Source organism: Xiphias gladius, chromosome 14 (genome assembly GCF_016859285.1).
Source record: "Xiphias gladius isolate SHS-SW01 ecotype Sanya breed wild chromosome 14, ASM1685928v1, whole genome shotgun sequence".
In the NCBI taxonomy this organism is placed as follows: Eukaryota; Metazoa; Chordata; class Actinopteri; order Istiophoriformes; family Xiphiidae; genus Xiphias; species Xiphias gladius.
Window position 1 is genome coordinate 16,128,295 of NC_053413.1, and position 26,319 is coordinate 16,154,613.

At 41.3% G+C, this 26,319-nt stretch overlaps 1 protein-coding gene across 2 annotated transcripts in view; it reads left to right on the top strand.

Annotated features, from left to right (window-relative positions):
• LOC120798677 (tensin-3-like) overlaps nucleotides 1-26,319 on the top strand; it is a 35,002-nt gene that overhangs the window by 1,672 nt on the left and 7,011 nt on the right. For both annotated transcript variants that reach the window (XM_040143154.1, XM_040143155.1), the window contains 17 exons: nucleotides 6,897-7,065; nucleotides 7,323-7,373; nucleotides 7,621-7,743; nucleotides 8,090-8,154; nucleotides 9,292-9,375; nucleotides 10,320-10,432; nucleotides 10,914-10,974; nucleotides 11,174-11,249; nucleotides 11,338-11,467; nucleotides 11,722-11,787; nucleotides 13,007-13,108; nucleotides 18,136-19,323; nucleotides 22,825-22,982; nucleotides 23,090-23,222; nucleotides 23,361-23,444; nucleotides 25,332-25,461; nucleotides 25,682-26,241. In XM_040143154.1, the coding sequence (XP_039999088.1) occupies nucleotides 6,916-7,065; nucleotides 7,323-7,373; nucleotides 7,621-7,743; nucleotides 8,090-8,154; nucleotides 9,292-9,375; nucleotides 10,320-10,432; nucleotides 10,914-10,974; nucleotides 11,174-11,249; nucleotides 11,338-11,467; nucleotides 11,722-11,787; nucleotides 13,007-13,108; nucleotides 18,136-19,323; nucleotides 22,825-22,982; nucleotides 23,090-23,222; nucleotides 23,361-23,444; nucleotides 25,332-25,461; nucleotides 25,682-26,241 (3,274 nt within the window). In that variant the 5' untranslated portion in view covers nucleotides 6,897-6,915. The remainder of the gene's footprint in view (nucleotides 1-6,896; nucleotides 7,066-7,322; nucleotides 7,374-7,620; nucleotides 7,744-8,089; nucleotides 8,155-9,291; nucleotides 9,376-10,319; nucleotides 10,433-10,913; nucleotides 10,975-11,173; nucleotides 11,250-11,337; nucleotides 11,468-11,721; nucleotides 11,788-13,006; nucleotides 13,109-18,135; nucleotides 19,324-22,824; nucleotides 22,983-23,089; nucleotides 23,223-23,360; nucleotides 23,445-25,331; nucleotides 25,462-25,681; nucleotides 26,242-26,319) is intronic.

The window sequence follows — 26,319 nt, forward strand, 5'->3', positions numbered from 1 at the left end:
AAAGTTTCCGTTTTCTCTCACTGATAACAGGCGGCAATTACAAAGGGCTGGGAGAGCGACTGATGAATGGGGATCCTGATAGTGTGGTTTGGACAGGTGGGTTGGCAGAGGCTTGGGGTTGTGTACTGTAAGCAGAACACTGTGATCTAACCCTGGGAGGAACAGCATGGGACAGAGCACTGGGGCATTTCACTTTGTCACAGCAGTGCCATGGCCACTTGGCTGACATGTGTAAGCCATTAAACAGAGAGAAGCAGACAGACTGAAAGTAATAAAGGGGCAAGAATGGCAAGAAAAAGGGGGAAAGCAAAAGAGATGGAGAGAATGAGGGAGCGAGAGTGGGAACGTAATCCATTTTGGAACGCATTCCACTATGACCTTAGGATAGAAAACGGTAATTAGGGAGTACTTCAGGAGCCTTAAGGGTGCACAGATTTGCTCAGAGCCGGGGCTGTCATTTTCATTCCCTTCAAAATATCTCATGAAAATGTGGCACAAATACATGTTAGAGTTCCAGGGTTACAAAATAAACTTGCTAAAAATGCCCGGCTCTTTTCTTCCGTGGCTTTTTTTTTCAATAGTTCTCATGGTTTTGTTTATTTCAGTTCTTGAACAGTGAATGGGTGTCAAAGCCACAGCCTAAACACATAGAGCCCCTGACAGGAAAAGACCAGAACAAACTGTGGCCTTGTCCCTCTCCGGGCCCTTAAACCAGCCTGTTATGTCACTGTGGTCATGTTATCCAGCAGCATGAGGCGTGCGCTCGTGCCAAGTATGAATACAAGGCGGTTTGGAACAGTGAAGCTGATGGTATCAAGGTTATTAGATGGCTATTAGATGTGAATGCTAAATACCAACTGGGAGCTACAGCCAGAGGACAAGGGCAAGAAACAAATCTGTTCTGGTTGTATAACCCCTCTCATCTGATGGAGGGGTAAACAGGCATGAAAAGTTCTTTTCATGTGCCAGGCAAACAAAGAAATAAAAGGTAATACAAAGAAATGTAGCTAAATTTGGTACAAATGTACAAAAGTAAAAAAAGAAACATTATAGTCCAGCCGTACCTCCACAGGCAGCCAGACTTCCTGAAGCATTTATTGCACTTTAGGTGTTACTCAGGTTTGCAGATAAACAGCTCAGGAGATCATTAATCTGTCCAGAGTCTCCCAAAGAGACAGCAGTGTACTGTATGTATAGCTGCTTTTTTCCATAGGTGCAAAACAGAGTCAGTTCCTAAAAGCTGGGTTGGATGAGCTTTATCACCCCACGCTGAATTCAAGCTTTAACCGTAGCAGCAAAGCAGTCTGTACCAGATCAAGTTTGTGTTGTGGTGTGACAAGGGGTTTGGTGCAATTTGGAAAAGTGTTGGTTTTTTTTTTTTCTCCTATTAGTGATGAATATCAGTGAATTTTTCATGTCAGACGCATAATTTCAGTTTAATGGACCTATAAAAATATTCAAGTTGTCACAAAATGGAGGCTGTTGCCACAACATGTCAATCATAAACCAGGAGTTCGAGCCAACAGAAGCAATTCAGTTTGATTTCAGAGTGTGAATGGGGGAAGGGATCCCTTGATTGCTTTCATATGTGTGCAGGCATAGTGTTTGTGGAGATTTTAGTTTTCTGTGATTGATTTAAAAAGACTTTGCATCTGTTACTACTTTTCATCCTATCCATTTAAATATAGATTGATGGATTAGGTAGATTTAAGTCTCTTATTGGTAAATTTAGACTAAAGTTTGGTGGTTGCAGCTCCTACAGTATAAGGATTTGGTGCTTTTCTACTTCGTAACATTGTTAAATTTGATACTTTTGGGCTTTGGGGCGCTTGTTGAGAAAGTCCACTTTAAGCTCTTATGGTAACTTGTAAGTGGAATTTGTCATTACTTTACATTTTACAGGGATAGAACCTAATAATAATGAAAATAAGAATTGAAAAATGTATCGGTGATAAAAAAGAATAGTTACTGCCCAAATGGTATATATTGTTCTTGAAGGTTCTTTCTCCATATTGGATTACTTCTTCCACTGGTTTGTAGAAATATGTAAAAGCGATCTGCATGATGATGACCACATGGAGATCTCTAATGGCAAATACAGTCGGGGAGTCGGTAGACATGTAGCAACCAGTCTATTCACATACAAACAAACTTTCACGTAAATGGATTCGGTTGCTGTGGCTCAACCCGAGGCCCGGGAGAGACTTATTTGTGACGGACAAGCATGCAAAGTTTTTTTTCCCCGACTGTTGGCACCACAGTGGACTCAAAAATGAAAACAACTATGAGGTCACGGTTTACATGATTAGGCTGTGGTTTAACTCTTAGGGGCTGACTCACTGATGTCTGGATTTTGAGACAGTTCAGCCGCAGTTTATGTCCTATTACATGATGCTGTCTTCTTTCATCTCGTGGTCCACCTGCTCATACGAAATGGAAGTTTCCATACCATTTGGGCCAGGTGAAGGGTGTGTCTCCTGAAATAGAAACAGGCTTTATCCCAGCACTTTAATATGCCTTCCTATTCTGTCTTTCCTGCATTTTTTACTCATAAAAAGAATGTTTGATTAATTTATTCTCAGCATTGTTCAGCGTAATTGAGAGACAGGCATTTGGAGCTGGTCATGCATGTGTGAACGTGGCTGACAGCACCCACACAGCATAGTCAAGCTTTTACCTGCAGAGTTTGGAGCTGGGGGAGCCAGACACACCCTAATCCCCCAACATCCTGACCTTAGTAAACCTGTTGCAGCTTGTTCATAGTAGACCTGGCAACCCCTTTCTCTCGAATTTCTCTGCCTACTCCACTCCTCTACCAGACTTACTCTCACAGTGCCATGGGTGGGCTCAGGATTTGAGTTCCTTGGCACTGCTTATTCTGCCTTTGTGAGCTAATGCTGTGCCTCAAACCAGGAACAAAAGCAGTCAGCGCAAATTAAAGACCAATTATCTTTAGTGCGTGCTGGGGCAAGTCGCTCGTGTTGGCTTGAATGATGATTGGGAGAAGTGAGAGGTCTGAGAACGAAAAGGATGTTGGTTACTGCAGCGCTGTGCATGAATAATTCATTCAAAATTAATAAGCCTCAAGTTCATATTTCAAAGTTTTATGATTTATTCTATTGTGTAATATTGGCAACTTTTGTAGATCTTCATGGCCTTTAATTGAAGTGACTTGACCTTTTTATTTTTCTTTATTTAGTTACCTTGAAACTAGTTATTTAATCAGTTATTTGTGTTATTATCTCAAAATTTTGGGAAATACACTTATTCACTTTCTTGCTTAGAGGTAGACAAGACAATTGATACCACTGTCATGTCTGTCTGTTAAATATGACGCTACCACCGGCAGCAAGTTAACTTAGTTTGCCTTATATTAAAGACCGGTAACTGACAGAAATATGTAGCGTGGCTCTGTCCAAAGATAACAAATGCCACCTACCAGGACTACAGTATGCCCGAAATGAAAGAAGTAAAAACAACACCTGGTCTTACAGGGAGTTATGTGCTGAAGTAATTCTTGGCATAAGTAAGTGGGAAGTTACTGTGCCCGGCTATGAAACAGTCTGGCCCAAAACTCCCTTTAAAACCACAACATGTCATTTTTACAGTTTTGTTTTTGTCTGGATTAAACACACTACATACAACTTGTTAATTACCGACTTTTTATAAGTTCTATAGGGCAGATTTCGTCACCCTTAGGCAGAACCAGCTAGCTGTTTTCCCCATTTCCAGTCTTTATGCTAAGCTAAGCTAGCTGGCTACTGGCTGTAATGTTAACTTCATTTTAACCTTACAGGCATAAGAAGGGTATAAATCTTTTCATCTTACTCTATCCAGGAAAATTAATAAGGGTATTTCCCAAAATGTTGAAATACTTCTTTAATAGTTTTAAACTTTTAAACTCCTCATTGTTGCACCTAATTAATTTAGTAACATTCTTTCACACTCCAGGCTCACATAGAGGTTAATTGTTGGCTAGATACCCTTCCCATCTCTAGTTAGCAAAGTAGTTTGACACTTCCAAAACATTACTAAACCTTCCTCCCATACCCCTGCCCTGGAGATACCCAGAGGCTAAGTACCGACCAACCTGTTCATTAATTTCCCATTAGTCAACAGTTTTTCCTCGGTCTCGGGGGAAATAGACTAACCCCGCCATTAGTTCCAACAATCCCCGAGGACCCCCCCCACACACACACACACAGACACACACACACACACACACACACACACACACACACACACACACACACACAACCACTTCAATCAACACACACTCAAAAAACACCCAGCCCTGTTTCCCCGAGTGATGACCTTTTCATACACATGGCCTCTCTCATTCCCCTCTGAGGGCCAGTTTAAACTGTGGCTACACTGTCCCTGGTTTATGGCTCCCTCTCTGGCCCCCTTCAAAGTGTTGGGCTCTAGCCTGCAGTCATTGCAGACTTAACTGACAGACACATTCTTGACTGTGGATCGTTTGATCACAACAAACAATTGGTGTCATTCAAGAAGGATGATAATATCTTTGCCAACTTATGAATATGTTTATGCACGTGAGAGTATGTGCTTGTGTGAATTCAAATGCAACACGTGTATAGCGCAATGTTGTTTTTTTTCTAAGACATTGACTTACAGACTAAATCTCGATCTGTCAAAAAGCAGGGTTCGGTTTTGTCAGGGATAGAACAAGAGCTGACCCAATAAATTGATTAATTCATTAGTTGATCGATAGAAAATATCATGCCAGCTATTTTGTTAACCATTTGTCATTATTCAAGAAAAAAGGCCAACATTTAATGGATCCAACTTCTCAAATATGAGAATTTGGAGCCTTTCCTTTCATTATTGTGAACTTAGTATCTTCAAATTTTGGACTCTTAGGCAGACTATAAAAGCAATTTGAAGACATCACTTTGGAGTCCTGCACTTGTTGATGGACATTTTTCACAATGTTCTAACCTTTTATACATTAACTGATCAATCACTTAATTGAGAAAATAATCAGCTGATTATCTGATGATGGAAGTAAGTGTTAGTTGCACCCTTAGAAAGAACAGTAAAGTAAGTTCAAAAATGCAAAATGCAAATATCAATAAATTTAAAAGTAAAACATATTAAACAAACATAATAAGATATCCACATTCTGTTAGGTAATGCTATCTTGCAGCCATTGTTTAGTTTTTGCATTAACATAGGTTTTGAAGTCCTGACTAAACTTCAGTTAAAGGATATGATTTATTCCATTCTACCAGCAGACAGAAAGGAGTCCTTACTTGAATATATAAAAGTTTAATTTTCTATGAACTTTCCCCACCTTCTTGCAATAATTGGAAAGTACCTGGGAGCACTTCTGGGAAAATCCTCAGACAGAGCCATAACCATATAAATCAAAAACTGCATTTTTATTTATTTGATTTAATGATTTAACCTTTATTTAACCAGGAAAGCCTCATCGAGATTAAAAGTCTTTTTTGAGAGTGTCCTGGCCATTAAATAATAAGAATGAATGACAGAAAAACAACTTAAGACAGATTAGACAAAATATATCACTAAATCAGAATTAAACAGAAATGCAATCATAAAATAATGAATAACATTTCTGATACAGTGATGTATAATTAATGCCAAAAACAACCTAAATGGTACCTGAAAACAAAGCCAAGAGCTGTCAGTAACCATAGAAATAAAAAGGCCAATCCAAACTTAATGAAACGAACACATCAAGGTTCTAAAATACCCTAAGAAGAGAGAGCAACCAGTTTCTGCAGCTTCTGATTTGAACTGTAAGGGAGACGAAAATGTCTCAGTTGTGAATATAACTGCAGAAGGTTCCAGGCAGAGGGAGCAGCCTACATGTTTTGCTGTGGGTGTTACTTTGTTTAACCCACTATTAGCAAGGGCTGCAACTCAGTTATTTTCATTTTCCAATAAATATTATTTGCTGACTATTTTTATTTGAATAATCTTTTTTTGTTTTTTTAAAATATTCAAATGTGTCAGTCAGAATTTCCTAGACCCTAACAATCTGACAACTTCAGATTGATTTTTTTTGTCTGACCAACAGTCAAAAACCTCAGTATTTTACTTTTACAATCATATAAAAACAGACAGAAACCACAAATCCTTAAAATTATTAAGCTGAAAACACTTGACAAAAGCTGTGAAAACTAGTTGTCAGTTGACTTATTGATTAATCAACTAATAGTGTCAGCACTAGTCTTGACAGCAACACTGACAACCAGCACAGAGCATACAGAGATGACTAGATAAGAGAGTAATGTGTGTGTGTGTGTGTGTGTGTGTGTGTGTGTGTGTGTGTGGGTGTGGTGTGTTTTGGGGTGGGGGACGGGCTCTCTCCAGACCACCACTGCAGGAAGTTCATGGCCATGAGGTCACAGGGACACGCCATCACTCAGGGATTTACAGCAACTGGTTTAAACCGGAATTCTTTGAAAGTTTTTTTTTTTTAGGTTTTTGTTTTGTTTTTTTAAATCTTTTGCATTGTAGTTCCGACTGACTGACTGTGGTAACAAGATTGCCGGTGTCCAATCTTTGGAGTCCACTGTGCTACATCTCTCTTTGCAGTACAGATAAGCAAATATAATCTCTCATGTTAAAAAGCCCTTGATATATTTTTTCGTTTCAACCAGTACAGTACCTGTGATTACACACTGTTGACCGTTGCTGTGCAAACAAGACACCGTCTGACATACAATCGGGAGTTGACATCATTCTCTACAGATATCTGCGGGAAACTTCGACACAGTGACTAAAGCTGAGGACTTTGACCATCAAATATTGACTTGAGTAAAGTCACCTGCCTAAAGTAGGAACGGTGTGAGATAACTGAGGAACCTTATCCAGCTGTGTGTCTGCTTCGATATTTTTAACAGGTAGTCCCAAGATTCAGGGATGGAGGAGGGATATGAACTCGACCTTACGTATATCACAGAACGTATCATTGCCGTGTCCTTCCCCCGGGGGTGCTCAGAGGAGATCTACTCACACAACCTGAAGGATGTCACGCGAATGCTCAAGTCCAAGCATGCAGATAACTACCTGGTCAGTGCTTGTTCATGTGCTGCTCGCTGTCTCACCTTGAAATGTGCCGTGGCCAAGTGTCAAAGGGCAAGCAGTATTGATGTCTGGGCTGATGGGCTTTCATGGGATATTGACATAAAAGTATTGATCTCAGAGTGCCTAGCTCATCTTTCTATCATGATAAAATGTAACAGTAAGTCGTTAAAGCGGAAGTCTGATATGCAATAATGTTTCTTACAACATTGTAAATCATAGGCTTTGTGGTATGTTTTCTTTAGATTATCAACCTCTCGGAGAGAAGACATGATCTGTCTAAAATGAACCCCAAGGTAAGTTTAAGTGATTATCATCTGCATCAAAGTTAATAAATTCCTTTCAGGATGAGTATATCAATATACATCAGTCTGGGAAGCAGCAAAACACAGTGTTTCAGACAGTGATCAGCTGTCTCAGGCACCAGGCACAGTAAACACCACAATATTGATATGTAATGCATAGGGACATAGGCTGTGGCCTGTGGCCTCTGGCCCTGTAGAAAGATATGATATCTGTTCACAGTGTATGATGTGTTTTCAGATCCTGGATACAGGCTGGCCAGACCTGCATGCCCCACCTCTGGATAAGATCTGCACCATCTGTAAGGCCATGGAGAGCTGGCTCAATGCTGACCCTCTACATGTGGTGGTTATACACTGCCGGGTGAGCATCTCCAAGTTGTGTTGTATCATTAGCAATTTAGCATTTAACCCACATTTAACCAAATAGTCAATATTTGGCCATTACACATTTTGTAAGTTCTTGTTCTTTGTTAATGCCTCTGGAAACTTGGCGTCAAATCTTAAATCTCTTCTATGACATTGTTTCTTAAAATAACAGTCAGGCGCCTGTCTCTTTTATGTGAAATAACGAAAACTGTTCTAACTTGGCAGAAAATAGTGTGTATATGTAGGAAGATGATTTAGGAAAAAAAGGTTTTTAGGGCATCAAAATCAGCATAAAACCATAAGTGTAGTGAATCATATCCTGTCCTCTCTTGTTTCTTTAGGGTGGCAAGGGTCGAATCGGTGTTGTTATTTCATCATTTGTGCATTTCACCGACGTGTCTGCCAGGTAACCACATCTGTGTCTCAAATTTTTAATGTTATGTTACTATAAATGTGTGCACTGAAGTTATGTGCATACACCCACTCATCCTTGGCAGCAAACAGTAACAACATCATGCTGCAAAAATCCATGAAGACTCATTTCGTAGACCACAAGCAACGTCATCGCTTAACCATGGCCGATTTATTTCACTGTTTTTCATTTGGGGTCAGGTGAATTATAAAGTGTGTGAAAAGTCACCTCTTTCAAAGTCAAAGGGAAACCACACGGTATAAGCTATGAATCACCCGGTATTGAATTGCATGAATCAACCTGGAACCATGTTAGTTACTGTGATAGCCTCTGCCCACGGTGTCAGATTCATGAAATCTATTCATCGTGACGAAAACCCATTCTAATTTTCTAACCATTGTCAGTCAAACTAATTCAGAGAGGCTGGTGCTTTACTGAGCCCTAAAGTCAAGAATTGCAACAAACATTTGGAGAGACGGCCTGGTGTTATGCCACTATGTAGATCCTTTCTGCACACAGCAGTCATTGTGGTATGAGCACACACTGGCCATCGATTTAGCCCACCTCTGCTTCCCTTAGTGTTTGTGTCCCGTTGAGGGAGACCGGCTCGGTAAGGTGAATGTGAAAGACAGAGGGCAAAAAGAGGTGTAGAGGAAGAGATACGAAAACAATGAGGCAGATTTACAATAGAATAGATTCAGGGGGGAGCAGAGGGAGAGGGAGGAAGAGAGAGAAACAGAGCTGTGGTGAAAAGGCTCCAACGCCTGTTGGTTTTAGGTCTGTCTGAATAGCCGAGCTGTGCACACACTCTGGCCTCTCTCTGTCCTCCTCTCCCCCTCCGTGTTTACTTAAGGCTGGCATTCTCTTCCTCTCTGCTGGAATCCCCTGTCTCTCCGGTTACTTTCACTCCTGTCCATTATGCTTGTGTATGCATGTGTGTGTGTGTGTGTGTGTGTGTGTGTGTGTGTGTGTGTGTGTGTGTGTTTGCGTGTGTGTGCGTGCGTGCGTGTGCGCGCGTTGTCCTAATTGATGTCAGGGTTAAAACCATTCCATTATAGAGCAGCAGAGTGTAATCTCTCTCGAGTCATAATTGCCGAAAGTGTTTAATGTATCTCTCCGTCTCCTTCAAAGTGCTGATCAGGCGTTGGACCGCTTCGCCATGAGGAAATACTACGATGATAAGGTCTCAGCTCTGATGACACCTTCGCAGAAACGGTAAGACCCAAAACATAAGCACGCCCTTGTGCGTAGCAACATGCGTCTAACCATTGGTGGTTGGTGGTGGTGTTTTGTTGACCCATGTCTCCATCCAAACACATTCATTTCTCAGACTCACCTGATTCAATAGAACACTTTGGGTGTCCCGGTGCTGTTTGTCTATATTTCACTGAAAAGCCCTGTCATTGTTGGTCATTGTAATGAGAATGGGATCCCAGGGTAACCTGGTGTAATCCTCACCCTCTGTATCACTGTGAATCATCACCACTCACACTGATGGCCCTTAGCCTGAACTGGTTTCTTAAGTTTGTTTTGTTCTAGTTTCTTCAGGCTGTCATGTTTCTCTGAACTGAACCTTCATCAGTGACAACAAGGACAATGAAAAAAATAAAAATTTTTCAGTACTTGTCCCTATATGATACCTGAGTTAAGTACCAAAACCTTGAGGAATATTAACATGTTTTTCTACAAAAAAACCTCTTTTTTCTTTTTTTTTCTTCATCTACCAATAGGAACCAAAATTTCTCAAAAGGTGGCTGCTGGCTATAACTTCATATTCAGCATAAAAACATGAGAGAGAGCAAAGCAAAGAAAGCAAATAATTTTCCAAAATCCTGAACTTTTTTCATGTCTGAGAAAAAAAAAAACAGATATTGTCGTAATGTCACCAGGGTTATCTCAGTTTAGGCTTGGAAATTGCACATTTTTAATGCAAACCCTGCGTTACAAACTTGGGTTGTGGAGTTTGAAAGTCATGGAAGTTTACTGGGTAGGGAGGATCTAATGCAAAAACATAATCAAGTTGCATTATGGAAAGTGTAGGATCCAGCATTTGTGGGGCTCGACCCATTCTTCTGACTAAAATACAGGATGTCTTTGCCTCTGTTGCATTGATTTTGACCATTCTTGTTTTACATCCACCTCTATGCTTTTCATGTCAGGTATGTTTGGATCCTCAACAGTCTTCTAAGTGGATCCATGAAGATCAATGCCTCCCCCTTGTTCCTGCACTGTGTCATCCTTCATGGGATACCAAACTTCGACACCGCTGGAGGTTAAACTCATATGATTTACCACCATACACAGCTTTGATTCCCCATGAAAATACAGTTGCTGCTACCACAACAGTATAAAAGAATCCAGACACAGCCACATCAAAGCTGGAGCAGTAAACGAGATGGAGACTTATCTGTATTTTATGTCGTTCTCTTTTTCCAATACGCACACGTGCATGCTCAGACAGATAGAGTCACTTATATAAACATAACTGAAGAGAAGAACGTCTTTATGGGTTCCCAGTAAACCCATGCGAATTCACACCCATGTTTGTATGTAAATTGCTGTTTTCACTAATTTAACTGAAACATCAAAGGTATTCGTGACATTGTGGAGCTGAAATCCCTTTCTCACAACAAAGGCTTATCACACGTTAGCCGTGAATAAAAAAACAATCTGAGAAGTTACACTCGAGGTCATATTATCAGTGCACTTGTAACAAACGTTTTTTTGAGATTTCTTTTTTTTTTTTTCCTCAGTATGTCATCCGTACATCAAAGTTTACCAGGGGATGCAAGCAGTGTATTCATCTGGAATCTAGTAAGTAGCTTACACATGTGGTACGATAATTTGAACATTATTGTTTACTTCAAAGAATGTAGAAATACTTCAAAGCACTTTTCTGTTTAACTGAGTTAAATGGTGATTTTAATTCTGAGTTTCTGCTTTCTGTAAATATCTGTGATTGCTTCCAAACTCTGGCTCACATTGACTGACTCCTCTGTTGTTTTTGTTACAGTCATATTGGTCCAGGCCACAGAGACCGGGTATGCATCACCCTGGAACCAGCCCAGCTTCTAAAAGGGGACATCATGGTAGGGAAAGAAAGAAGATGCCTTTTCAAAGATTCTGACATCAGTTCTCATCGAAGTGATCGTGATGTTTTTGCATTTTCTCTTGTAGATTAAATGCTATCACAAAAGTGACCTAACTTCAGAACGTGAAGTTATTTTCCGGCTACAGTTCCACACGGGAGCAGTGCAGGGCTACAACCTGATGTTTGAAAAAGAGGACATGGAGACTGCCAGCAAAGGTAGACCTGGAAAAAAAAAAAAAAACCCTGAGAGCAGGTCTCAGCGTGCCACCACTAGTTTATGGCAACTCCTCTGCTTCATGCAGCATCTGCAGGGCTCAGTCTGGACTTAATTTAGACTTGGCACTTAGAGACCAATAATCTTGTTTTCCTAAACATGTTACGTGTACGGAGAGAATCCTGCTCACAGAGTGCACCATTCATCTTTCCATTTCTGAATGGCAACAGCATTCCCGTTTGTGTTTATATTCCAGATCACAGATTTCCAGATTATGGTAGAGTGGAACTGGTGTTCTCCGAGGGACCAGAGAGAATCCAAGGTAGATTCCTGACTCTTCAGACTCGGTTGGAAAAGTAGACACAGTGTTTTGTCCATTTTTCCCTTTGTGCTGTCCTGTGCTCTGTCCCTCCCCTTCCGCCCCCTGGTGAGAAGGGATGTGGAGTGCTGCAGCGGGGAAATGTAGTGTGAAGTGTGTGCTGACAGAGAGGTAAAGAAGCACAGCATGTGCTGCCCCAGAGCCCCACGGGAATCAAACTATGTTGTATGGGTCTGTATGTGTGCATATATTTACTTGTTTGTCCTGGAAACACCTTTCCAAAATGTGACAATATTTTATGTCCCAGTGACATAATGAAAGATTTCTGCTAAGGTAAGACTGATTTGTTTGGCATACGCTGGTCTTTTTAATCAAAAATGTTATATTTCCAATCATTGTTGTCCCTCAAAAATACGATATAGATATGATTTCAATCTACAGCTTCAGGGCTCACAGTTAAACCTTGAAAACAGCCTGTTTTGGGTTTTATTCGTTGTTATATACCCATGATATGCTGATATGGGAAATTCTCTTATTTGTTTTTTGCTGAGAGTTATATAAAAAGAAGGATATCACTGACATAGTTGTATGCTGAATATGAATCTACAGCCAGGACATAGTTAGCTTAACTTAGCAAAATCATCGGAAGCAGGAGATAACAGCTAGCCTGGCTCTTTCGCAAGTTAAAGAACTTTTGTCTATCACCACCTCTAAAGCTCACTGTTTGAAACATTATATTTGGTTTGTTCATTCCTTACAAAAGACAAAATGTTAAAATGACTAATTCTTTTTTTTTTTAACCTTTGGACAGCGCCAGGCTAGCTGTTTTCCCCTGCTTCTAATCTTTCTGCCAAAATAACTGCCTGATCACTGTAGCTTCATGTTTAGCATGAGAGTGGTGTTCTCATATAACTCTTGGCAAGAAAGTGAACTAACATATTTTCACGAATGTGTAAGTACTCATTTTAAGGCTGCTTTTAAACTGGAAAATGCAGTTTAAAAAAAAAAAAAAAGAGGGAATCATATCATTGAGATACCACTCCACTGAAAGCCAATAATATCAAATTTTATTGCCAAACCCTAATTATCAATGCAAAACTATACTGCTCAGTCAAAGCCTACTTTCTCCTCCTTTGAGTCATTACAGATTTTCAGAAAAAAATAAGAATACAGAAAAAACAGCAAGACACAGTAGCTACAATAATTTTATTTTTGGGTCCAGGTGCCGACAGGTGGCAAAATGGAGCAGACGTTATTGTGGACTACAACACGGCAGATCCTCTAACCCGCTGGGACTCCTACCAGAACATCTTTGATGGTGAAGGTACTGTTGCTACGCTGCTTCAGTCACTACATGACTCACGATACTTTGTTATAACAGTGCCAAAGTCTTCCTAAGACTTCCTGAGCAAAAAATGTCAGTGTTTTATGTACAGAAGAAGAATGCATAGGGTGTTGTTTAGGCATTAAAGTCCCCTCTTTTCTCTTGCTGTTGCCTTTCTGCTATTCAGCGTGTTCTCTCTGTTTCTCAAATTACATAAACACACACACAAACTGTCTTTTTCTCTCAGGGAATTAACACAGAGTGACAGGTCCTGTGCCCCATGTTATTGAGCGACTACAGTGTGATTGCATTAACATTCACACACAGTCACCACTAGCTTGGTTTATGTTGCAGTCAATGGTGGCAGGAGTTATTACTCATGGGTGGGACATAAAGTCTTGTTTCCACAGAGCCTGCCTAAGTTTTTATCATGGCGAAGAAAGGAAATGGAAGCTAAAATTTACCTCGGTGTAAGAAAGTCTTAAGGTTGCAGTATGACTGGTATGACAACCAGTGTTGTTTCTGTGTGAAGGACAGGGAGGAGTGTTGTTGTATGTGGGGAATGCTGGTTTCAGAGGAAAGGCAGCCAGTTCTCAAGAGTTTTCAATTTTGTTGTTTCATCAAATGAATAGGCATGCTTTAACCATCCCACACACACAGACACACACACACACACACACACACAGTCTCAATAGCGCCCACACGTACGCGCGCACACACACACACACACACACACACACACACACACACACACACACACTCTCACTCAGAGCCACCCTGTCGGGGTGTCCCGTCCGCGCGGCGGTTGTTGCTCTCCACTCAACCACAGAATTCACAACAACCTCCCAGAATAGAGCAACGTGGTGGTGCCATTAAAACACAGATCCACCCTTTCCCAGTATTCATTGAATGCTTTTATAAGCAGTTTGATGAAAACGAGCTGCCCTTTTTATTTTGGTTTAAATTATTCCAACACATTCATATAGGATTTTATGCACACCTCTGGCAATGCAATTAAAGAGCAACATCTCAAATTTAAGAATTCATCCAAGCACAGCCAAGAAAGAAGCAATATTTTCTCTTGCCTTTATTCCAAAGCATTCATGTGGGATATTTACAGCCTTGTTTTCTCATGTAAACACTACATCTGAGAGGGAAGACTGGGAGCTCTGTTGAAATTCTACATCTACTTACCACCAGTCCTCTGGCAGGTCCAGTTTGCCTCTTAGAGGCTGTCACTCAGAGGCTGGTAAGGAGAGGGAAGTCTTAAAAACTCTTTGCCACTGTGGTGCTAAGGCTGTGAAAAGAAAACCTCATTTACTTCAATGGCTTTTCTTCAATCACCAGTGAGAGTGTGTGTTTATCTTCATGTGTGAATTTAGATCCGAATTTTAAAAGATTGTTTTTCCAGAAAGTTTGTTTACTTGAGTTTACACTCAAAGCAGGTTATCATCTTTGAGTGGCTTGGGTAAAAGCTGATTGTGGAAATGAGTAGTTTAATTTCATGAATGGTTATGTTTATGGCTCATGTATAAGGTAAAATTAAGTGGTAACATTACTGCTGCCACTCCAGTATAATGGAAGTGAATGGAATATTGTTTGTTGGGCTCCCAGCATAAAACAATTTTGAAAATTCAACGGCAACATTTCTGTCCAGAGGAGGTGTTCCTGCTAGACTGAATAATCCACAGACCTTGCTTTCAATACGCAATTTTTAATGGAAATTGTCTCTGTGGTAGGATGAAGTTCCAATAAAAACTCCTCATAGCAACAAACATCTAATGTCATGGTTATAACAAATCCTCTCAATATCTGAGGAAGATTGGAATACTATATAGGAAAATGTAGTGATTTAGTGTAGTGATCACAAAGTTGAATTCTTTAATTTATTATTGTCTCTCAGGGACGAAACCAATGATGGCGGCAGTGTGGTTGAAAAAAAATGATGATAATTTTCATATTTTCTGGGCACGCCCTTTAATTTTTCAATATTTGCAAAGATCATTAAATAGATAATGAAAACATTTGGAACAGAAGTTCTTTTGTCACATTATATAACTGGGCAAAATCCCAGTTAAACCTATGGCAAATGACGAATATAGTTTTGGTCTTCTTGCTAGACAGCCATCAAATGGAAATTGCTGCATATAAACACTCTAACCAAGGACGATTGGATGGAAATTGTTAATTAAGTAAACCTATCCGTAAGACTATGATATGAACAATTTGAAAAATACTGAAAATATGACTATGTACAGTATGTGCCTGTAAGATGTAACACATTACATGTCATTCAGAGTTCCTGAATGTACAACTATTTTGTTGCCCATATCAAACCCACTCATTTTGCTTGAAAAAATTTGCTAAAAAAAGAGAGAACTGAGTAGAGAAAAGTCTGTAGATTGTCCACAGTAAACAGGGTGTTGTTTTTTTTTTTTTTTTTTAATGTATTTTTTCTATGTTTTTGAGCACCACTAACAAAATCGGATTCACCTACATTGTATTGGAGTAAAGGCAAAATTCTCAGTGATGAACTCTCAAAATCTGAGCGAATAAAACTATTTGCATGGTTTAATACTACTATGGATGAGTAGTTTGTTCCTCTCTACACTTTCTGTATTTACAGTATGTCCTTCACATTAGTACACAGGATTTTAAGAGATACATTTCTTAGAGGGATGTCGTTTACACATTGGAGGCACATGTAAAAGCTTGGGCGGAAGAAAATGACGATGATGATCATCATTATGCTTTCAACTCACAGTTCTGGCATTCAGGAGGTGCGGAATGGTTGTAACTGAGAAGGAATGGAAATGGTTGGGTAATTGCATGGCCATACACAACCAGACTTCCTCCTGCGATACGAGAGCAGCTAGAGAAACAATTCTGATCTTGCCTCTCTCTGCGCTGTAATTGGTGGATTATTCAGGGACTGACCATAACACAACAACCAACATCATGAATGCTTGATATAAATGGTTGGACTGATTTTCTCAAGTTCACTTGTTAAAAACATATTTGGTCAACCATTCATTGGTTTGTTAATGCCAGAGTAATCCCAATAGGTGAAACAGTTTTTAAAACAATTGTTGAACCCCATAATTAAGTTTAAAGCACATCTGTTTCATGGCAATACTGTACATGAGAATGGCAGGCATGTAATTTCATGACACACAAGGGTGAGAGAAAAACAACTGGGCTGCTGCTTTTCGTGAAAACTGCTTAGAGCTCCAAGTAAAAGGCAAGGATTGCTTTAATTAAAAAGTGTCTTTTTAGAGAGTGAAAAAGTCTGGAGCTGCAGGAATGTTGTTTTTATTCTCTGATCCTCTCTGGGCCGCCCTCCCAGGAGGGTAGTCCCCTAATGCAGGGCAAGAGGTCTGGTTACTGCTTTCCTCCGGCCCGCCCCCACCCTTAAACCCCACCCCACTTGTTTACATTCCTCTGCCCTTATTTGGAGATCTCAAGGTCCCCCCTTGTGTGGAGTGCAAACACTCTCACCTTCTCAGCAGAGAAAGAAAGCAGGGCCAACATATTGGAACTCTCTTGATTTGACCCTGACCATTATCTGCTGGCTACAAGCCATGTCCGCTCGCGGGCGTCTGTGTGGCCTTTTCTCCTCTTTAGGTTGTGCTTTACGGGACACGGGGATTGTCTTGTGTGCTTACCTGGCAGTGGCAGCGAAGGTAAGAGATTTTGTTTGAGACAGATGGGTGGCCAGGATGGGAAGGGAGAAGAAAAGAGAGGCAGGTCGACAGGGGTGACAGAGATAGAGAAAGATGGCCAGTGTTGAGGGAGAGGGGAAACATACCTTCCTAGAGGGAATGTTATGACAGGGATTTGTTGGAAAACTCCTGGTGGAACTGACCTGCATGGAGGCCTGAGCTGAGGCTTCTCAAGGCCGAGTGCAGGTTCCACTAGTGTGCTTTTGTGAGCCGGGGGGTGGTGGGGGCCAGGCCATTAATTCAGGAGCTTTCTTGAGAAAAGGAGGAGGGGGAGCTTTTATCATGCGTGTCTGGTATTTAGATCCTCCAGTCATGGTTTGACTGGAAGGCAACTACTTAAAGCGGTAGATTGAGGGAGAAGTATGGGAGTCATGTTCTGGGTCTTTTGTTGAGGCAGAGGGAGAGTGACAGTGGAACAGCAGTTTCACTTACTTGGCCACACTGCTCACATGCACTTGGAATTCTTCTCTAGCCCTCATTTAGCGTAAGTCTAGCAAGGCTGAACTTGAGTTTGTTTTTTCTGTTATATTTTTATTTTTTTACCGTTGTCTGTCGTGATGGATTTGACTCTTCCTTGCGAAATGACTGACCTCTGTGATTTCTTTTTTACTTCTGAGGATTAAGGAGGTTGTTTGGACATATGTTTGGGGTCAAGGGGCAAGCAAGAGAGAGTAGGGTGGCTTAATAACAGCAGAGTGAGGAATGCAGGGGTCAGACTCTGAAGATCCAGAGCCATCTGACTCTTGTAGTGGCATAAAGAAGACTTAACATCTCTTATATAACCTGAGCTAGTCTGCTGTGCATGCTGCAAACACTAGCACCTTGGCAGTTCACCTGATGGCCTGATGGGAGACAGAGAAGCTGTCATAGAAAAATGAATGGAATATCTTTGATGGAAATAAACTGGATTAGAAAATAAACATTCTGATCATCTGGATTAATTGACCAAGTATTATTTTTCTGATACATGTAATTACGTAGTTTGTCTCAATTTAGTAACATGATTCATGTTTTTCTCTCCCAGTGTATTAATGTACTACTTGTTTGTATTCTGATGCTATGTGTTGTCTGGAATGTTGTCTTTGTCAGGTGAGGTGCAATTGTAAGTAATGAGCTTTGTCAGTTACAGGTTTTGAATGATGGAGTTTGTGAAATGACATGACTGTGCATATTAATAGAGTCTTGTCCGTGGTTTTGTGCCGTTTGTGTTTGTCTGTGGGAGTCTCTGCTGCTTGTGTGTCTCTGTGTGTATGTGTGCCCATACCAGCTGACTGTATGAAGCGCTGCATCTCTTCTATTTTGCAGCGCCACGATCTCAAGGCCTAACCCAGGACAAAGCCTCTAACAAGAGGAGCCCCAGCGGAGGAGACGCAACGCTGGGCCGAGGGGCCCGCACAACTTCCACCACCTCTAGCCCTGACCACAGCGACCACGCCCTCTCTGTCAGCAGTGACTCGGGCCTGTCTAGCACTTCCCTGTGGGCAGACAGACCCACACCTATCACCACCGCCACTACTGCCACCATCAGGCCAAACCAGGGCCCCAGCCAGCAGGAAAAGGTCCAGCTGAAGCGCCTCCTAAGCGGCTTTGGTCTTGAGGACCCCTCACTGGAGGAAATGGATGATCAAGGCCCTAGGGTGGGCATCCAGCAAATAGTCCCGGCCCAAGTGCACATCAACGGAGAACCCCGTCCCAGAGAGAGGGAAACAGACATCCTGGATGATGAGGTCATTACAGGTCACGATCTACACAGCGTGGACAGCTTGGGGACCTTGTCGTCCTCGTGCCACAAGAGCAGCCAGAACTCCCTGCTGTCGGATGGCTTTGGCAGTCCTGGAGGAGAGGAGCAGCAAAACCAAAACCAGCTACATCTTCACCATCCTGCACCCCCTCCCATGGAGGAATATGAGAGATCTTATGCTGAGGCTAGAAGGGGCTGTTTGAGCTCCCGGAGCAACTCTGTGGCCTCCTCGAATCCCAGTAGTGCTCCCATGCCCAACCAGCATGTCTACAGACAGGGAAGCTATTCCACACAGTCCTGGGTTCGCCAGCAGCAGATGGTCGCTGCACAGCAGTTTATCTACATGCCAGAAGAAGGAAATGATACTGAAAGATACCCAGGGAACAAGCAGGGGAGCATTTCACCCAAAGCAGGCCTACCCGCTGAACCACAGGTCCCTACTAGGGACACAGCAGTGGATGCTCTGAGAAATACAGCACCCTACAAGGAACAGACAACATTAAACAATAACAACAACAAGCGGGATGAGGAGTTCAAATCTTTAACAATGGACATCGACAACTCCATTGATCAGCTCAACCAGCTGATCATGGACCTGGATCCCACATTCGTGCCAGTTTCAAGCCACAGCAGCTCCATTAAGAGGAATGGCAGCACGCATGCAAACAGCTCAGGCGGCAAATGCTCAAACGGCATCAATCTCAGATTCAACCATAATAATGCACCAACCCTGACAAACACACAGCAGACAGGTAAGATAGTCAGACAGTCTGGGTGTGGTGGTGGTGATGATGTAGTCTGGAAGTGTGGTTGTGAAAAGAAATGTGACAGATCATTATGAAAGCAGAAAAGTTGTTTTTGCTGGAGATGTCTAATAAACATGGCAAAGATATCAGTTAAAAAACAACTTTAATGAACATGCTAAGAATATTTTAAAACAGAGTAGTTCCTCTCAAACAGCACCACCTTTTCTTCTCCTGCACTACAGAGTTCACTTAACAAAGCACACCTTCTCTCCCTGTCCCACCTGGCGTGTTTTAGTGTCAGAAATAGCAGGGTTGTTGCCAGGTTTTCAGATGTTTTCAGTAAGTTTCTGAGGATGGAGTGCTGTCCAGACTTGTCGGTAGAGCTATCTGACTACAGGATCAGTATGTTACATGAAGAGAGGGAGAGCAGCTGTCATCGACCTTTCTGAACATTGCCGTCTCTCAGTGTTGGATTATAGAGATTGCATACTGAGGAATACAGATATTTACAAAATCAAAGTCCTTAAAATCGGACTTCCCCAAGACTGACAGCTTATTTTTGTGTGTAGAAGTTTTAAGCATTATGTATACCTCTAATAGCTGCTCTCCTTATTACTGTGGCATGTTGTTGTTGCATTGCACTTCCATCTTTTCCAGGCTTTTTTTTTCTTTTGAGTACTTATCAATGATATGTTACTCTAATACTAAAATGTCTGCTTTGATTGTTGTTAGGTTTGTTGTGCTTACAGAGGTTATGCAACGTAATGACTTTTGTATCTACAGTAAATATCCACCAAAGCTATTTCCTCTCCATTCATGTTGAAACTGATCCCAGGACCATATTTCTGGATGCAGTCTATGATTTTGAAACACTCCAAAATAATTCCTTTCAGTAACTGTATGTCTGCTTCTATCACCAAGCTGTAAACACTTTATAGAGATTTCTAGATTACAAAATTCCACTGTTTTATCTTAAGTTTGTTTCCCCCACAGCGGTGGTGATAAACATAATGAGTGGTGATAAACATAATAAGAAAAATGTCACAACATTTTGTAATTTTTTACCATGTAATGTTGATGACTATCTTTTTCCAGTGTAACAAAGATCACAGCCTTTTCATGTCATATTTGGCTCACCCTTAATGTTAGGAAGTAAAGCACTGTTGACTCGAAGATAGTAATACTACTGTTGGTGCAGGAGCCCTTCTCTAGGGCTCCATTGCATATTTTTTTAGCTGAAAACCAGTGAGGCAGAGAAAATGCAGAAAGCTGTAGGGATGTTAGCAGCGCATGAATCACACTCCAACATGTACCTGTGGTTGCGCGCGGGGGGGGGCTAGGATGAGGAGGCCTGAGGAATTTCCAAAACAGGAACAAGTGAGCCCGGAGGCGAGGTTTTTTCCATTTGATTCCAAAGGCATACCTGTCTCTGCATATCAACTACAGAGAAGTATCATTCCAAGAAACAAACGCAGAAGGCTACAACTTAGCTAATTCACAAATAACCTATAGGAAGTAATGGATTGTTTGCTTTTTATGTAGGCTTTTATAAGTTTACACTAGTGATATGAGTCATGGCTCAGAGTCATTCTGCAGAGCTGTGTTATTACATGAAGCTGGAGCAAAAGTTATTTTTGATAAAGGAGGGCTGATTTACATTTTTTTTTTTTTTCATCTTATGGATAATACATGACTATCTGCCAAGTCATTTTGACACCTTTAACTGGATTAAGGAAGAAAAGAAAAAGAGAGAGATGACAGAGGTTACAGTATTTATGTTGTCTTAAGGGCACTAGGGCTGTCAATCAGCAACTGATGAGAAGTGACAAAAAGTAATTAAGGCGGGGGGTGACCTCCACCGGAGGCCAAAGAAAAGCCTGCAGGAGAAATCTGGTCCAATAAAAAGTTCTTTACACCTTCATGGCTTGCAGGAGGCAGTAACATTTTTGTTATATTTATATTATATTTAGTAGATTTTTTCCAAACACAGTTTTGGCACAAGAACCAAGAAAACAGAACATGTTTTGCAAAGTGCATCTGTAGTTGATATCAGAGTTGCTACGTTTATGATTTGTGAAAAAAAATGTATGTCCCAGTCTAAGATTCCTCTTTAGTATCGTTGGGTGATATGCATAAAATCGTTTATCACAATGTGTATAAATTATATATCTAGATATGTGTCACATTTTCATATAAATCAAGGAATTTACGAAACCAGTTACAACTAAAATAACCACACGTAAGTGTCTGTTTTTGACTCATCCGGTGAATTAAATACCCGACAAATCAAAGTATTTATTCACATTAATCAAAACCTGTGCTCACTGATCTGCAGCATTGCTAACATTGGCCTAATACAGTGATAGTAAGGGAACAATTACTGTTAGGAAATTGTGTGGCTAAATATCTATTGCCTCACAGTACTATATATGTTATATTGCCCAACCCTGCTCTTGAGGTCATATTAGGTTACAGAAATGATGGCACTGAGTCATTGGAGAGAAAGAGAGTTTGTCTTTGTTGAATGATAGTAACTGAACCCTTCAGATCCATGCTTGCCCGTGCCCATGTCTATTTCGTACACCTCTTAACCAACACCCAGACAAAATACACACATTCTCTGGATATGTAATACAGATAAATACCAACTTCTGCAGACTGATGCATATAATGCAAGAGGAAAAACTTGCATCCCTGAAACGCATGCATGGAGAAACACTGCCAAGTATGCATGACACTGTCTGTGTCATCCATATTCCCCTGTGGACCAAGTGAGTAATGATCCCCGGCATTAGTACTCCTGCACCATTAGCATTCTTCAGGGCTGAGAGGCTGGAGCTCGCTGGGAGGGCTCAAATTAACACCCTGGTGCTGAGTGGCGGCACTCTTCAGAGTACTCACAACATTGACACGCACATACTCCACACCCTCCAGCCCACCAGCCAGAACCCTGGAATTCCTCAGCTGTCCTCTCAAAACATGACTTTAGGCAGTACCCTGGGGCTAGCGGTGTGGTCATTTCACTTTATGGACTGACTTAATAAAAATGTCATCAGCTCCAAACTTTTTACAGAGAGAAGTCATGAAAGTAGCTAACCCGGTTCACAAAAGTGACTACAACAATATGTGAAATCAAATTAGTGTGATTGTCAGAGCACAAAATTTAATTTAGTAGTTTGCAAAAAATCAGAATTATAATTCTGAATTAGAATTACAAATTCAGCTGAATCATATAATAATGATATGATCTCCTTTCTAGTTATGGTTTCTCAAATTTTTGTTGTCCAGTTGAATATTTCTGAGCTAGCTGTAATTGAAAAAACTTCACAAAATTACAAGACACCATGTTGTGAAACTGTTGTAACATTTTGCTGAATCATTTTCTAAAAAGTACCAAAGGTCAAAACACTATTATTTTTGCCTTTCAGTGTTTTTACGTACTTTACTTCCTTGAAATCTGGTAAAATTGAATGAACTGCTTGCTGCTTTCTACCTGTGTGTATCCAGCTGTCCAGTCTAGTGAGGGGCGGGTGGGTGTCACACGGAGTTTGAGTCGCCAAGGAAGTGATGCCACAGATCACCCAGGCTTCTGTAGTTCAGGGTGGGACGGGACAGAGGAGTACAGGGGCCAGCGGACGTACTCCCCCCGTGTTCCACAGTCCCAGGTAAACACAGTATGTGTGTAATGCTCAATGTTGTTTTTCCCATTAAATTCTATTGTGAACGGATTCTTACTGTACGTGCCTGTGTGTGTGCTGTTTTTTTTTTCCAGCATCCCCTTTTGTACAGGAGTGACAGTGCTGACTACAGGGCCCAGGGCCCAGACATGGACAGTGGGGTCGAGGCCGGGAGTGACATGACTCCACCCACTCCTGCCTTCCCCATCTCTCCACCTACACCGTATGGTAAGTACTGTATTTTTCCTCTTTCATTGTGAATAGGCTCCTTTTGTCGGTGTGATTGATTTTTGCATGTATTTGTGACCAGCTTCATTTGTTAGGTTTAATTTAATGTCCCTGTCCCTGTTTCCTTTGTGTTTTCAGTGAAAAATATGTCAGAATTAAATCACAACAGGCAAACGCCATCTCCTAGCATGCAGTCGTATGGAGGCTACAGAACAGACCATGGTAGGTTCAAATCTCTTCAAAATGCAAAACTAGACTCACTACTTCGAGAAAACAGAACATTACATGAAGCTGTTATGAAAAGTCTTCAGTCTGAGGGCAGAAAGTGGTTTTTCTTTGTGAACTTAACAGCAGCAGTTAAGAATAGACACAGAACAGTGGAATGCAAAAACAATTCTCCATATAATTTCACAGTATTATATTTAAAATACAGATATGTCATTGTATAGTGAAATAAAAATACGGATCATTTTACCTTTTTACAAGCCTATGGATTTGAGGCTCCATATTATTCAAAGTTAAACAACTAAACAAAGTGCTGTGAAGAACAAAAAAATATTAAGACTGCATTTCCCCTATTCTTCTGTTAACTTACTTGTGTCTTTTCCCCTAAATCAATTTAAAGATAGTGAGTGACATAAAGATGCAGTGAGTGGGAGGTAATTGCAAGAGTTTTCTTTCATGTCTGCCCTGTGACTGCCTGTTTGGTTCCACTGTCTCATTAGAACAGAACTATTGGAGGGCCCCCTTGCTTTACCTAAGAACAGTGATGTTGTTGTTCGTGGAATTTTAGTGGTTTTGAGACAGAGGCTGAAAACAAAGACATCCCATAAAGGCAAAAGCAGGAAGATTCCTAACCGGTCACAGCCCTTTTTGTTTGGTTTTTGGAGAATGTCTGTGTGGTCACGGCCTGAAGAGAAAACTTTTTTAGACATAACAGTGTTGTTGTTCTTTAGATTAAAAGCGAGCCCCCCCTGTGTTTCTTTGTGTGGATGTTTTTTTCTGTGGTGTTTATCTGAGCTGGAACACTCCCTGGCTGTAAGATTGTTCTCAGAGATGGGAAAAGTTGTGCATTTGTAGCACTTTGTAGCAGCAGCATTTGTGGACTTCGATGTAAATTCCCACAACCTTTCATGTTGTTTTTTATTGTTTACTCAATCGTAATGATAGAAATATGTAAAATATATGTAAAACTGGTATGAAGCCTTCTTTGCTGACTTTTTTGTCGCATCCCGGATGGTTTCAAATTACGTTAGCTGTGTTTTATTTTACACGTTTTTGGATCAGTGTTGTCACAGAAGCACAAGATTGTACATGTGTGGAGCTACCCACATATACGTAGATGGATGATCTCTCCATGAACCTAACCTTTACTTTCATTTTCACTCTACTTTGACCTCTTATTGACTTGTTTCCATAGAGATCTACAGTATGTCCAAAGTTTTTAGGGCATAGGAGCAGATCTTTGCCCCTACTGTGCCTCTTACTACCTCAGACATCCAGGCAAGAATCACCACATTCAGCCCTGCCACATCTCCATGGATACTGTGGGTCAGAAAACATGACACAAAAAAACATTTGTCTCCGTGTAAACAGAGAGGAAACAGGGACAAGAAGAAACCAGCAACTCGTTCAGCTCTGCACTTCTCACTCCTATAAACCTTACCAAGAGAGAACCTGGCCGTTGACTGAGTTGGACCATGAGCTTTTCGATTTGGGGCTGTCGGTGGCTTCAGGCTATGGCTGATTAAAATAAAGCTTCTAGATAATCAGAGGACTTTTAATTTCTAGCTGCAATCGAATTTGATTTGTTGACTCTGTGGGTTGTGTCAGTGGTAATTGGTTACTGGTTACAATATTGATTGTTTGTTACTGGAAAGAACCCAGAACTCTTTCCTGAGGGATTTTTGTCCTTTCTCTCTGGCTGTTTTTTCAGCAAGTGTATCTTTGTTTAATTCAAGTTCTTAAATTTGTTTTGTGCAGCTTTTCTCTCTCCTTCTTTGTATTTATTTTCATGTTTGCACCATTTAAAACAAAAACAGCTCCATCCTGTGAATGTGTTCTAAAATATGCTCGAAGAACTCAATTTGTTTTCTTTCTCTCACACAGAACCGCGGGAATATTCAGAGATGTTGGGCCATGTTGGAGTTGACAGCTTGCCAGACTCCATCAATTGCCACAGGACGCTAAGTGCTACACACTCTGCTTCCATTGTTGGGACCCTTCAGCGGACAGACAGGTAGAATTCTGACCCCTACAAAAACTTAAAGCAGCATTAACCATTTTATCACTGGCCATCCCAAATTAAAAGGTAGAATGTAGGATCACTTGGATAACCAACACCAGCAGCCCTTTAATATTAATTACAAGTCTATGAGTCTTCAGTTTTAGTGTTAATACCAAAGATTAAACAATATTGATTTACTGTATGTCAGTGACTTTTTTTGTCTCAACTCAAGCTCATCCATCAATCAGTCCTGGCCAGACCATCCCGTCCTGAGCCGCCACTCCTCTCTGAGCAGCTACACCTCTACCAGGCAACCACCGCAGCTCTCCATGTCACTTGACTATGGCCATCACTCTCCTCCCCTGCACCACCCCCATATCCACCCCGCCCCCAACGCCCACAGCTCCCCTCGAAGCAGCCAGCGAAGCCGCATGGCTCACTACGTTCTCAGCCAAAGTCCAGCTCAAAGCTTTGACGAGCAGGATGACTCTGGTGTCAGCTATGGCACGGACTGCCCAAACTCTGGCTCTTCTCTTCTGGGAAATGGAGGCATGGACAGGGATCTTTTGAACTCCATGGATGGGCAGAATCAGTCACAGACCCCCCAAATGCAGCCCCCACTTCTGCCTGAGAAGAAGAGGGCGTCAGACGGGGAGCATTCGCTGGGAACAGCCTCTCCAGCCCACAGTGGGTTCTCGAGTCCCCACAGCGGGAGCTCAGTTAGTATTCCCTTCCCCAACATTTTGCCTGACTTGTCAGCTCAGACGCCAGGCACAGCGTCACCTCTGCCAGGTAAGCTAAGGTCTGCTAAAGAAACTATTGGCCTCATTGGTGTCACTTAAGGTGATGAGCACACAAAAGAATGCTGCT